The sequence below is a fragment of the Vombatus ursinus genome, unplaced genomic scaffold, assembly GCF_900497805.2.
Source record: "Vombatus ursinus unplaced genomic scaffold, bare-nosed wombat genome assembly UNPS02000749.1, whole genome shotgun sequence".
Classification (NCBI taxonomy): Eukaryota; Metazoa; Chordata; class Mammalia; order Diprotodontia; family Vombatidae; genus Vombatus; species Vombatus ursinus.
In genome coordinates, this window is record NW_020940527.1 from 28318572 (window position 1) to 28331205 (window position 12634).

At 40.0% G+C, this 12634-nt stretch overlaps 1 protein-coding gene across 1 annotated transcript in view; it reads left to right on the forward strand.

Annotated features, from left to right (window-relative positions):
• PDLIM1 (PDZ and LIM domain 1) overlaps nt 1–12634 on the forward strand; it is a 36507-nt gene that overhangs the window by 22628 nt on the left and 1245 nt on the right. The window contains exon 4 of the mRNA XM_027858127.1: nt 6125–6276. Within this exon, the coding sequence (XP_027713928.1) occupies nt 6125–6276 (152 nt within the window). The remainder of the gene's footprint in view (nt 1–6124; nt 6277–12634) is intronic.

Below are 12634 nucleotides of genomic sequence, written 5' to 3' on the forward strand. Positions count from 1 at the left end.
AATGGATACAGTTTTAAACTGCTTTGAGAGAGGGATGATATCAAGTACTATGGAAGTAATAGTCTTGCTATATTCTGTTCTGGTCAGACCACATATGGATATTGTATCCAGTTCTGTGTACCACATTTTAGGAAGGACATTGAAAAGCTCAAGAGAGTTTAGAGAGGGACTGGGGTAGTAATGAGCCTCAAAAACACGCTATGAAAGGATCAGTAGAGGGATCTAGAGATTTTATCCCGAAGAAGACAAGACTCAAGGAGCACATGATAGCTACCTTCATTTAAAGGGCTTGTTTTGCATGGTCCCAGGGGGAGGAGGCAGGAATGAAGTTGGGAGCTGCAAAGAGACAAATTTAGTTGGGATTTAAGGAAAAACCAGCCAACTCCTCAAACCTTATTGGAGCCATCCAAAAGTGGAGTGGGATGCTTCAGAAAGAAATAGGTACTCCCTTAATAAACAAAGATTGGACCATTTTCCCAAATAGGTTGTAAATAGGATTTTTTTTTTCTTTTTCTGTGTGCTGGTTAGATGCTTGGATGGCCACCAAGAACACTTCCAATTCTGAGATTCTGTGATGATTCTATGACTAGAGAACTGTGGTAAAAATTGGAAGACCTTCTTTCCCAGAAAAAGACTGATAAATATAAAATGCTTTGATAGGATGAATATTTTTTTAACATTTTTATAGAGTTTTTAATATTTTCCCCAACTGTGTGAAAAAACAGTTTTTAACATTCATTTGAAAAAAAATTTGAGTTCCAAATTCTCTCCTTTTCCTCCTCCTTCCTGAGACAATAAGCAATTTGATATAGGTTATACATGTGCAGTCATGCAAAAATATTTCCGTATTAGTCATGTTGTGAAAGACAGCACAGACCAAGGGGAAAAAACATGCACACAAAAAAGTGAGAAATATATTTTGATCTGCATTCAGACTCCTTCAGTCAGGATTAATATTCTTATTTAAAAAGTTTGCTCATAGATTACAACTTGATGAAAATTATGCCAATATGTCTTTCCATACTTTTAAATCACAGAGCACATTTTATACTTATAAATTATCAGGAAGATCTGATGGGTGGTCATTTTGTTTTGATGGTTTATCTGCTGGGTTATCTTTCCCCTGAAATATGGGGACCACATCTAAAAAGACAGACCAGGGCTTGAGTACGATTAGTCTCTAAAGTTTCATAGGGACATAGAGACCTGGGCCAGCCCATTTTTCCATCATGGTGCCAGTAAGGTCTCTTTTGGCCAAAAAAAATCTTTATTGTGTGTATGGGGAAAAGAGAGAGCAGAGAGGTGGGAGATGGGAGGACACCAGATGATTTTGTAGTTTTCTCTTCCTCCCAGAGACCAGATAGGAAGCAGATTCTCCCTTTGGAAAATGGAGCCTGGGAGAAAAGTGAGCCTGTGTCCTGCCCCTCTTTACCTTTGTGAACCTAGGGTATTGGGGCGGAGGGAGCAGGCTGAGGGCATAATTTATTTCTTAGGAGTCTGGGACAGGAACCTACTCCCTGAGAAGTGAACTTAGACTCCTCTCGTGGATATGGTCTCTTACACCACATCATCCTAATGGAGAAGCTCCCCTTGTTCCCCTATCTGTCACTTGCTATAGGAAGCTGGCTCCTCAGGCACCTTTCTAGGAGCAGACTCAGAGTTAGCCTTTCAAACTGAAAGGGTGAAGTGGAAAGTATTGGATTTTGAGGTTCATGAGTGATCAAGAGAGTAATACCACTTCCTGGGTGCTTGGGGAGAGAATGCAGAGGACTGCTAGCTGTGGGAGCTTGCCTAGGGCCAGTCTTCCCCAGTATTCCAAGACCAAGTCTTCTCTTCACTTTACACTAATGATTAATTAGGGAAAGAGTAACTGGGTGGTACAGTGGATAGAGAGCTGGGCCTGGAGTCAGGAAGACTCATCTTTATGAATTCAAATCTGGCCACAGATACTTATTAGTTGCATGACCCTGAGCAAGTCACTTAACCCTGTTTGCCTCAGTTTCTTCATCTGTAAAATGAGCTGGAGAAAGAAATGGCAAGCCACTCTAATGTCTTTGTCAAGGAAACTCTAAATGGGGGTCATGAAGAATTGGACATGACTGAAATAACTGAACAATAAATTAAGTCCTCTTTTTTTCCCCTCATTTTTATTTATTCATTTTTTTTACATTTTTTTTAAAAACATGTGTTTTTAAAACTCTGGGTTCCAAATTTTCTCCCTTCCTCCCTCCCCACCCACCCTCATTGAAAAGGCAAGCAACTCAGTATAGGCTATACATGTGCAGTTATGCAAAACACTTCCATAGTGGATAGTGTGAAAAACTATCTCTATTTCCCTTAATACTATCCCGCCCCCCCCCATTTATTCTATTCTTTCTTTTGACCCTGTTTCTCCTCAGAAGTATTTGCTTCTGATTACCCCCTTTCCCAATCTGCCCTCCTCTCTATCATCCCCCTACTCTCTTGTCCCCTTCCCCTCCTATTTTCCTGTAGGGTAAGACAGATTTCCATACCCAATTGAGTGTGTATGTTATACCCTCCTTAAGTCAAATCCTATGAGAATAAGATTCACTCATTTCCTCTCACCTTCCCCTGGTTCTCCTCCACTGTAACAGCCTTTTCTTTTCTGTTTTTTTTTTGGTGAGATAATTTACCCCATTCTACCTTTCCCTTTCTCCTTCTCCTAATATAATCCTCTCTCACCCTTAAATTTTATTCTCCAGATATGACCCTGTCATCTTCAACTCACCCTGTGCCCTCTATCTATCTATCTATCTATCTATCCATCCATCCATCTATCTATCTATCTATATACATACATACATACATATAATTTTTTCCCTCCAACTACCCTAATACTGACAAAAGTCTCATGAGTTACAAATATCATCTTTTCATGCAGGAATGTAAACAGTTCAACCTTAGTAAGTCTCTTATGATTTCTCTTTCCTGTTTACCTCTTCATGTTCCACTTGAGTCTTGTATTGGAAAGTCAAATTTTCTATTCAGCTCTCCTCTTTTCATCAAGAATGCTTGAAAGTCCTCTATTTCACTGAATGACCATTTTTTCCCCTGAAGAATTATACTCAGTTTTGCTGAGTAGGTGATTCTTGGGTGTAATCCTATCTCCTTTGCCCTCCAGAATATTATATTCCATGCCCTGCAGTCCCTTAATGTTAAAGCAGCTAAATCTTGTGTTATCCTGATTGTGTTTCCACAATACTTGAATTGTTTCTTTCTGGCTGCTTGTAATATTTTCTCCTTGACCTGGGAATTCTGGAATTTGGCTACAATATTCCTAGGAGTTTTCCTTTGGGGATCTCTTTCAGGAGGAGATTGGTGGATTCTTTCAATTTCTATTTTGCCCTCTGGTTCTAAAATATCAGGGTAGTTTTCCTTGATCATTTCTTGAAAGATGATGTCTAGGCTCTTTTTTTGATCATGGCTTTCAGGTAGTCCAATAATTTTTAAATTCTCTCTCCTGGATCTATTTTCCAGGTCAGTTGTTTTTCCAATGAGATATTTCACATTGTTTTCTAATTTTTCATTCTTTTGGATTTGTTTTACAGTATCTTGATTTCTCATAAAGTCAATAGCTTCCAATTTCTTTATTCTAATTTTTAAGGAAGTATTTTCTTCACTGATCTTTTGGACTTCCTTTTCCATTTGTCCAATTTTGCTCTTTAGGGCATTCTTTTCTTCATTGGCTTTTTGGACCTCTTTTGCCATTTGGGTTAGGCTATTTTTTAAGGTGTTATTTTCTTCAGTATTTTTTTGGGTCTCCTTTAGCAAGCAATTAACTTGCTTTTCATGATTTTCTTGCATCACTCTCATTTCTCTTCCCAGTTTTTCCTTTACTTCTCTTACTTGCTTCTCAAAATCCCTTTTGAGCTCTTCCAAAGCCTGGGACTGATTCATATTTTTCTTGGAGGTTTTGGATGTAGGAGCTTTGACTTTGTTTTCTTCTTCTGGTTGTATGTTTTGATCTTCTTTGTCACCAAAGTAAGATAATATAGTCTGACTCTTTTTGCACTGCTTGCTCATGATCCCAACCAATTACTTGAGTTTTAAACTCTTTGCTAAGGTAAGAGTCTGTTTCCAATGTGGAGAATGTACTGTCCCAAGCTTCGGGGGTTTGTACAGCTGTTTTCAGAGATACTTCTAGGGGCCTGAAAAGTGTCAGTTCTTCCAAGGTGCTATGATAAGGGGCGAGGTGTTTTCTTTCCCCCACCACAACAAGCTCCACCACACCAGCACTCCTCTACGCCCCAGGACTGCCCCTCAGAACTGTGACCCAGATCCAAGCACAGGCAAAGCAAGAGGTTTCTGCCTCAGGACTGGCAAAGAGATCCTTGCAATCCCCCTCAGATCAGCCACTCGATTCCCCCTCAGTCCATGGGCTGGAAGCTCAGAAGGCAGCTGCTGCCCTTGGGGTGGCTGAGATCTAGCTTCTTCTCTTACCGCAGTCACAGACTTTTCCCACTGACCTTCTAAGTTGTCTTTGGTGTTTGTGGGTTGAGAAGTCTGGAAACCGCCACAGCTGCCCACAATTCAGTCCTCTGAGGCCTGCTCCAGGGTTGCTGTGGCCCGGGCCCACACCAAACTGTGCTCCTCTCCCAGCCCAGCTCAATATACCTTTCTGATCAACCATCCAGGTTGTGTTGGGCTCGAAATTTGTTTTATTCTGTTTTTTTGTAGGTTCTGCTGCTTTAGAATTTGTTTAGAGCCATTTTTTGTAGGTATTTGGAGGGGTTTGGGGGAGAGCTCTAGCAAATCACTGCTTTCCCTCCGCCATCTTGGCTCCACCCCTCAAGTCCTCTTTTAAAATGCAATGAAAAACAGTATCAATCATTCACATCTTCTTGTGGATTGCTTGAGTCAGATAATGAGATTGGATATTGGAGCTTTGATAGAGAGGGAAGAGAAGAAGAAGGATGGAGACTAGAGTTATAACACTTACCCCACCAGAAGTCAGGCTATCTGAATTATTATAATACCAAATAGTGTTAACGAGGAGAGGAGATTATCCAGCGATATTAGCTTACTGAAAGATTTTCTCTTTTATTCACATGAGCATAAAGATAATCCTAGTTTTTGATCCTTCTTCCCAAGTAGAACTATGGGGCATAATGAGAGTTAGCTCAAATCAGCACGCAATTATTAAGTGCCTACTGTGTGCAAGGCATTGAGGATGTGTTCCCTTCCCTCAGAGGCCAGAATGCCTGGTAATCTCAGCTTACTTTGAGCTCAGTTGTAGGAAAGAGCCTTTTCCCTCTGCATTTTGTTGCTGTGGAAGAATGAATTGTGCCCAGATAGTTCCTTTTGGGCTGCTCCTCTTGAGACAAGATTAATTTTTTCCCATCGCAATTAGCATCACTATACATATTGGTGGAGCAGTGCATAGAGAGCTGACTTCTAAGTCAGGATGACCCTGGGCAAGTCACTTTTCCTCTGGGTGCCTCAGTCAACTGTCTAACACTACTAGTTCGGAGCCTTTGCAGATCTTTGTTGATAAAAGAAATTTCATCACCGGGAGTTCCTTAATACCAATGAAATCATGGGTCCATACATCCACACATTTGCCTAGGTAAAGAACCCATAGTCCATGCAACTGGACTTGAATGATATATAAAAATCTGGCTCTAAATCAAGGGTTCTTAACCTGGGTTCCATGACCTTGTTTTTTCAATATTTTAAAAACTGCATATCAATAGAAGCATGTACTTTGTCATCCTATGTATTTTACTTTCTGCATTTAAAACATTATTCTGAGATGAGGACCATTGGTTTCACCAGACTGCCAAAGGGGTCCATGACCCAAAAATAGTTAAGAACCCCTGCTCTAGATGTTGCTGGAATTTTTTTTTCAGTTATCAGAAAAGGTCTGTCCCAGACTTTCTTTTAAAACTGAGTTACCGTAGTCATTTGGAAGAAGTTGTTTTTGCTTGGTTCATAACCCTAGCCAGCTAAAGTTGCACACTGTTGGATTGGGAGAAAGTTTCAGCTTTCGTCTTGGGGGATCATTTTTGTTCGGTATTCTGTTTCTTATTTTTGAAGGGAGAGAAGAAGATAATTTTTTAAAATTCATGATTGCTCATTAGGAATTTCCAAACATTCTTTACAGCTTAGAACACAGCCAGCCTTCAAGTCACATTGGCATAGCCAAAGATTCAGAAGTTTACAAGATGCTACAAGAGAAGCAGGAGCTAAATGAGCCACCTAAACAGTCCACCTCGTTTCTGGTTTTGCAAGAAATTCTAGAGTCTGAGGAGAAAGGTAAGTGGGGTTTGTCATTTGAGCTGGTTACTCAAGGTTTTGGGGGTCATTTATCAATTTTTTTTAAGTGATTCTAAATTTAATATTTGTTTCAGTAAGTGTTACACATACTTGGAAGCCATTTATATTTTAATTAGTTATTTCTATAACTCTCAAATGTTATTGGCTAGCCACAATTATTAATCTATAAATATTGCAAGGGAGGCAGTATGGTATAATGGATAGAGAGCCAGCCTCAGAGTCAGGAAAACTTTGCTTCAAGTCTTTCCACTAATATATACTGGCTGAGTAACCCTGAGCAAGTCATTTAACCACTCAGTGTGTGATGGAAACTCACTAAGACCAAGTTGCAGAACATTGGCTGATGTTCATTGGTAGGGAGAGAGTTTCCTCACTGGAAATTCTTCATGTAAATGTAATTGCAGACCTAGTCCGAAAAATCCCCCAAATGTCTCAATCCATAGAATCTCATAATTTTATAGTCACCCCCTTGGAGTCTCCATCAGGAATCTTTGTCTACTCCTCTTATTAGGTAATGATTAGTGGATCCTCTAGTCATCTGATTCTACTTCTTTTGTTTTGCATTTTTTCATTACTTTCTTTCCAGTTTAGGAACCACTGAGCACAGAGGAGTTTGCCTAAAGATTTGAAAAAGATTTAGCTTTTGTACACAATCAACCAAAAGTACTATTTCTCCTTCAAGAAACTGGATATTAAGTTAGATACTTCCTTTGTGTTCCCAATGTTCTATATAAATGTCTTAGGGTCACAGAACACAGAATGTTGATGCTTAAAAGGACCTTAGAAATCCTCAAATATATCTCCCTTATCTTATGGAGGAGGGAATCATGGCTTAAATTGGGGAAGGGACTTGACCAGGGTCATGCTGTTAGTAAATGAGGGAACCAGGATTCCCTCACTCATAAACTTTGTGAAGCTTTTTCCCTCATGACTTGTTTCCAATTATAAAGTTTCTCTCTCCACCCCTTTGGTTTCTGTAAGCCTAAAGGCAGCCTTCCTGTTGGGCTTGGAAAGGATGTGAAGGTCTGAGGGCAAGGGACAATGACAGATACGGTTAAAATGAATCAGAAACAAAACCCAGTCGCTCTGCTTTCCTTTGGGAGCTGAGGAAGGACAAAATGTGTGCTGTCCCCCTAGGAGAGAGAAGGGATGTGTCGTCTTTCATTCTTAAAGCAACAAAAGGAGAGTGGATTGTGAGTCCTGCCTCAGAAGGTGTGAGTGTGGTCCTGTAATCATTCTTGGACCAGCCAGAGCTAGACAGCATCAGCAACTGTTTCAGACAGGATGATCAGAACACTAGAGCCAAGGGCTCCCTTGCTCCCAAATCTCTGCTCCAATGAGTACCCACAATGACGAGCCAGTCCTTCAAGGCCTCTGAGACAGAGTCAAATCTCTTTCCCGTCTTTCCAATATTTGGGGCCCTAAAATTTGCCTCTTTGGCCACCCTGGAGACCCCGTTTTTCTTCATCTCATGATGGTGGGGGTGGAATTATAATGGAGAGAGTACTTTATTTGGAGTCAGAGGAGCTGGATTTGTGTACTGCTCCTGGTACTACTCGTGTGGCCTTGGAAAAGTCATTTAACCCTTATGATCCTCATTTTTCTTATATACAAAATGAGTTCTAAGATCCTTTCCATCTCCAAATCTATGGTCCCATGCATTGTAGACCCTTCTGTTTCTTCCTGCCCTCTTTCTTCTCTATCACCTAATAAATAGCTACCTTTTTCAAAGGGCACACTCTGAAGAAGGGAGGTAGTAGATCTTGGGGAAAGCATCACTAAGAGAAGACCTCCTAGATCCTAGATCTGGAATCTTTCCTAATTAGAGCCACTAAAATAGAGATGCTTAACCTTTTTTTGTGTTGTCTTTGGAAGATATTTTCTCCTTCTAGTTTCATTCCCCCTTCCAACTTCTACCCTCTAGTCCATCATCCTTCAGGCTTTTCATACCAGGGAACCTCAAACCCTACTGACAAAAGTCTATTATCCCTGTTCCTTCTTCCCTCAAAGCTCTCTCAAGAAATTCTCGTTGATAATCATGTGAAATTCCTGACCAGAGTGGTCTCTGACATGACCACAGTGCCTGGCACATAGTAAATACTTAATAAATACTTGATTGATTAACCATTTTAGCCCATCAGGGTTCTTTTGGATCTTGATGGTGTCTCCCAATATTCCCTCTCATTTTCTCAGACCCAGAAAAAAGTGCACTATTGGCCTCTGCCTTATCTGCCACCTATTTCATAGTTTGCTGTCTTGTTTTTCCCTCTTGGGAAGCCCTTGTGGGAAAAGGTATAATATGGCAGCCATTGAGGACAAACCATTTTCTGGGCAAGAAGCTCATTGTGTTTTGTTCTAGGGAGGGAAGAGGACAGTATTCAGGGAATTTTAGGTGTTCTCTTTTAGAAATTAATTCTGAGGACTTCTGATTAGGTCAGCCTGGATCCAGAACAGTGTGAAAAAAAATGATTTCCTAGGAAAGGCAGTCTTCTCCTTAAAACTTAAAACTTAACTTAAAAAAGTTTTTTTTGACAGTAGTATTTCAATATCATTGGTTTCCTTTGTAATCCTATGTATTTTATTTTATGCATTTAAAAACATTTCAGAAAGGATCCATAGGTTTCATCAGATTTCCATAGGGGTCTGTGATTGAAAAATTTTAAGAATCTCTGGACCAGGGAAGGCTCAGCTTCCAAGGGAAAGTCTTTGTATGTAATGCAGCTAGGAACATGAAGGAAGTCAAGTAGGAAAAAAAAAAGTAGAACAGACTGTTATGCAGACAGGGATCAATTCATGCATGTGGCTGACTGAGACACACTAGTGACTACAGTCCCTTTTCTTCCTTCCACCCAGGTAGAGGGAAACTGAGAGAGTGACGGTCTGGTTGATTCTAGCATGAGAGAGTTGGGAAAGTTCTTATAGATCATTTAGTTCAACTTTCCACCCAGTACATAACCTTCAAAAAGTATAGCTGACTGGCCTGGGACTATATAGAGTCTATCAGAAATTATGTGTGGGATTAGGAATGGGGGTGCCCTAGGGGAGTAAATCACAACTTAAAACAAATAAATCTCATATCACTCCCAGACTGAGGTAATCCAAGTATGCAAAATCCTAATACCACCTGGTTTCTTGGGCGTCTGTATTTCCCTAGGTTGTTGAGTTTCTTATATTACTCTGTTCTTTCCATCTTAGGAGACAAGGTCCTTGCAATTAGGGAATGTCTTTTAAAATAAGCTCAATTAAGCCATCCAAAGTGTCATTGAGAGTGAAAAAATAACCCCTGTTGACTTCAGTTGAAGGCCTGAGGATTTTCAGGCTAAAGAGCTTTCCAGAGATACTGGATTTCATTTGATTTTAAACATTCTTATTGCTTGACACTGCAGAGAAGCTTGAACTCCCTATTATGTGGGGCATAATGGAGAGTTGGCACCAAGTCATCTTGATTTCATCTCTAGTACCTCTCCCCACTTCTATCCACTTACACGGCCATCCTCTTGCTTGTTCAGACCCTCATTACCTCTCACCGAGGCTGTTATTAAGTTTCCCAATTAGTCCCCCTGCCTCCAGTCTATGTGATGTACAGTTCATTTGCTACCTGACTGCCAAATTGATATTCCGAAAGCCACCAGTCTAACCAAATCACTCCCTTGCTGAAGGAACCTTAATGGCTTCCCTATTGACCCTAGGATAAATGCAAACTGCACTTTTTGTTAAGTAAGGCCCTTTCCACTATGGTTCGAAACTGTCTTTCCAGATTGACTTCACACATTCTTCATTCCATTCCAACTGGCCTCCATGTTGTCCCATGTATTTGAGTCTATCTTCTCTCCGTGCCTTTGCAAGGCTGTCCCCATGCCTTCAATTTACTCTCTCCTCATTTTTACCTCTTAGAAGCCATAGTGTCTTTCCAGCTTGGGGACCACCGCCCACATGATGACTTTCCTGATCTACAATACACACCCCCCACACCAATTTTTAGTGTCCTCAGTGTACCTGAAATTACTTTGTAAATATTTTGTGTTAATTTATCTGTATATATGTTGTTCCCTATTCCAACACATCCTAACCCCACTGTTCAGTAAAATATAAACCCCTTGAAGGCAAGAATTGTTTTCTATACCATTTATTAAGTAAGCATTTAACTTGTTGAATAAATGTTAAATCAAAGAACAGTAGACCGGAAGTCAGGAGACCTGGGTTACATTCCTTGCTCTGTCCTTAACTAGTTGCATGACCATGGAAAAGTCACTTTAACTCCCTGAGTCTGTGTCCTTCTTTTCTTCTCTTTTCTTTTTTTTTTTGCCAGTGAAGGTGGGGGTGGGGTGGGGTGGGACAGACTAGGTGATCTTTAAGGTCTCTTCTAGCTATAATGAGCTATAGCTCCAGTTCCAGTAAATGGCACATTTGTGATGGGAACAGGAGACACATGACCAAACATAGAATCCAGTTATTGTAATTCCTATCCCTCCCCCTTCCTGTGATTTTCGATGTTGATTTATGCATTCCACCAGCAACATAATCAGCCTGAGCATGTGTCACCAGACAACACATCTCTGAGAAACTTGGTTCCTTCTTATAGACCTGTCATCCTGCATTGACCACCAATGAGAAGTAAATGTTTCTCTGCTCACCGATGAATCAATACCATTCTTTCAATCCCAAGAAGCTCTCTGATACTAGTGTTTGTACTCACTAAGACATTGTTTCAACAGCTGGTTTATGCTTCAGAGTTGTCCAGGTAGAGGAAATTGTTGTAGTTTCCTCCTTTTCATAGTGAAGTTGGCCAAAGATATCCTGATGTGCTAACGTCAGGGAAAAAGGGGAACGTTTTCTGGATTAACTTCCAATGCTTAAAAAAGCATTATGCCTAGCAGTGTTGTGTGTGTGTGTGTGTATGTGTGTGTGTGTGTGTTTCCAAGTTTTGAGTAGACAACAAGGTCACAAGAGTTTCAGACTTATGAAGCCAAGCAAACATCAAAAGACTTTAGTGGCTTCAGGGAGAGTTTGGTTTTGGGAAAATCACTTCCAAAGTGCTTAGCACAATGCCCAGCAATTAGCACAGTGCCTGGTATATAGTAGGTACTTAATAAATGTTTATTGACTGCATCAAAGTAGACAAGTAGAAATAGATTAGATAATTGATTCAGAAACAATTGGACACGATAACCCCACATTTGATAAACCCAAGAATATAATTACTAGGGGAAGGACTAATTATTTAAAGCTTCACAGAAAACTGAAAAAAAAAAAAAAACTGGAGCAGTCTGGCAGAAAATAGATCTAGGCCAGCAATTTATACTGCATACAATAATAAACTCCAAATGGATAACTGACCTTAACATAAAAGGTCACATCATTTTTTTTTTTAGGTTGCTATCTTTCAGATCTATAGTTAGGGGAAAATCCATAACCATCCATGAAAGACAAAGGAGATAATTTTTGTTAGCAAAATGAAAAAGCTTTTGCATGAACAAAACTAACGTACTTAGAATGTATTTTAAAAAACCCTGTCAATTGTGGGGGGGAGTCTCTACATCAGGTATCTTTGATAAAAGTTTGATATCCATAAAACACAGAGAATTGACACATATTAGAGGGAGCCATTCACCAACTGATAAGTGACTTAAGGATATAAATAATTTTCAGAAAAGGAATCTCAGCACTGAAAAATGTTACAAATCACTAATAATAAAACATAAATATTAAAAGATCTCTGAGGTTCCCCTGGCCAGCTATAGATGCTGCTTCTTCCATAATTAGCATAAGCCTATCTGATCTGGTGACTTATGAACTAGTCCAATTTCAGTGAGTACTGCCTGTACCTTCTTTAGTACATCAGTAAACACACCAGAAACAGCAGGATCTTTCCAGTTTTTTCTTCATTTGTTTGTCATGAGGGACCTAGGATTATGTTATATTGCTTCAAGGCTGACCCTCAGTTGGCCTTCTATGTGTTGAGCCAATGATCAGGTATTGAACTCTTAATTATGGCCCTATCTCAGCCTAAAAAGACCTTGTTTTTCATTGTTTTGGTTTTCCCTATCTGTAAACCCCAATTCTACCTCTCCCTAGTGGCCAAGCACTGCCAAATGCTAAATAATGATAGAGATAAGAGAGTGCTGGACTTGGAGTCAGGAAAACCTGAGGTCAAAATCCACCTCTGATATTTACTAGCTGTGGAAGCTTGGGGAAATGACTTAACTTCTTGGACTCTCAGTTTCCTGCCTGTAAAATGGAGATGATGGGGAATGTTGTAGCACCTACCTCACAGGGTTATTAGGGCTCAGAAGAGAAAATGTGTAAAAGTATTTTGTAAACTTAAATTTTCCATATG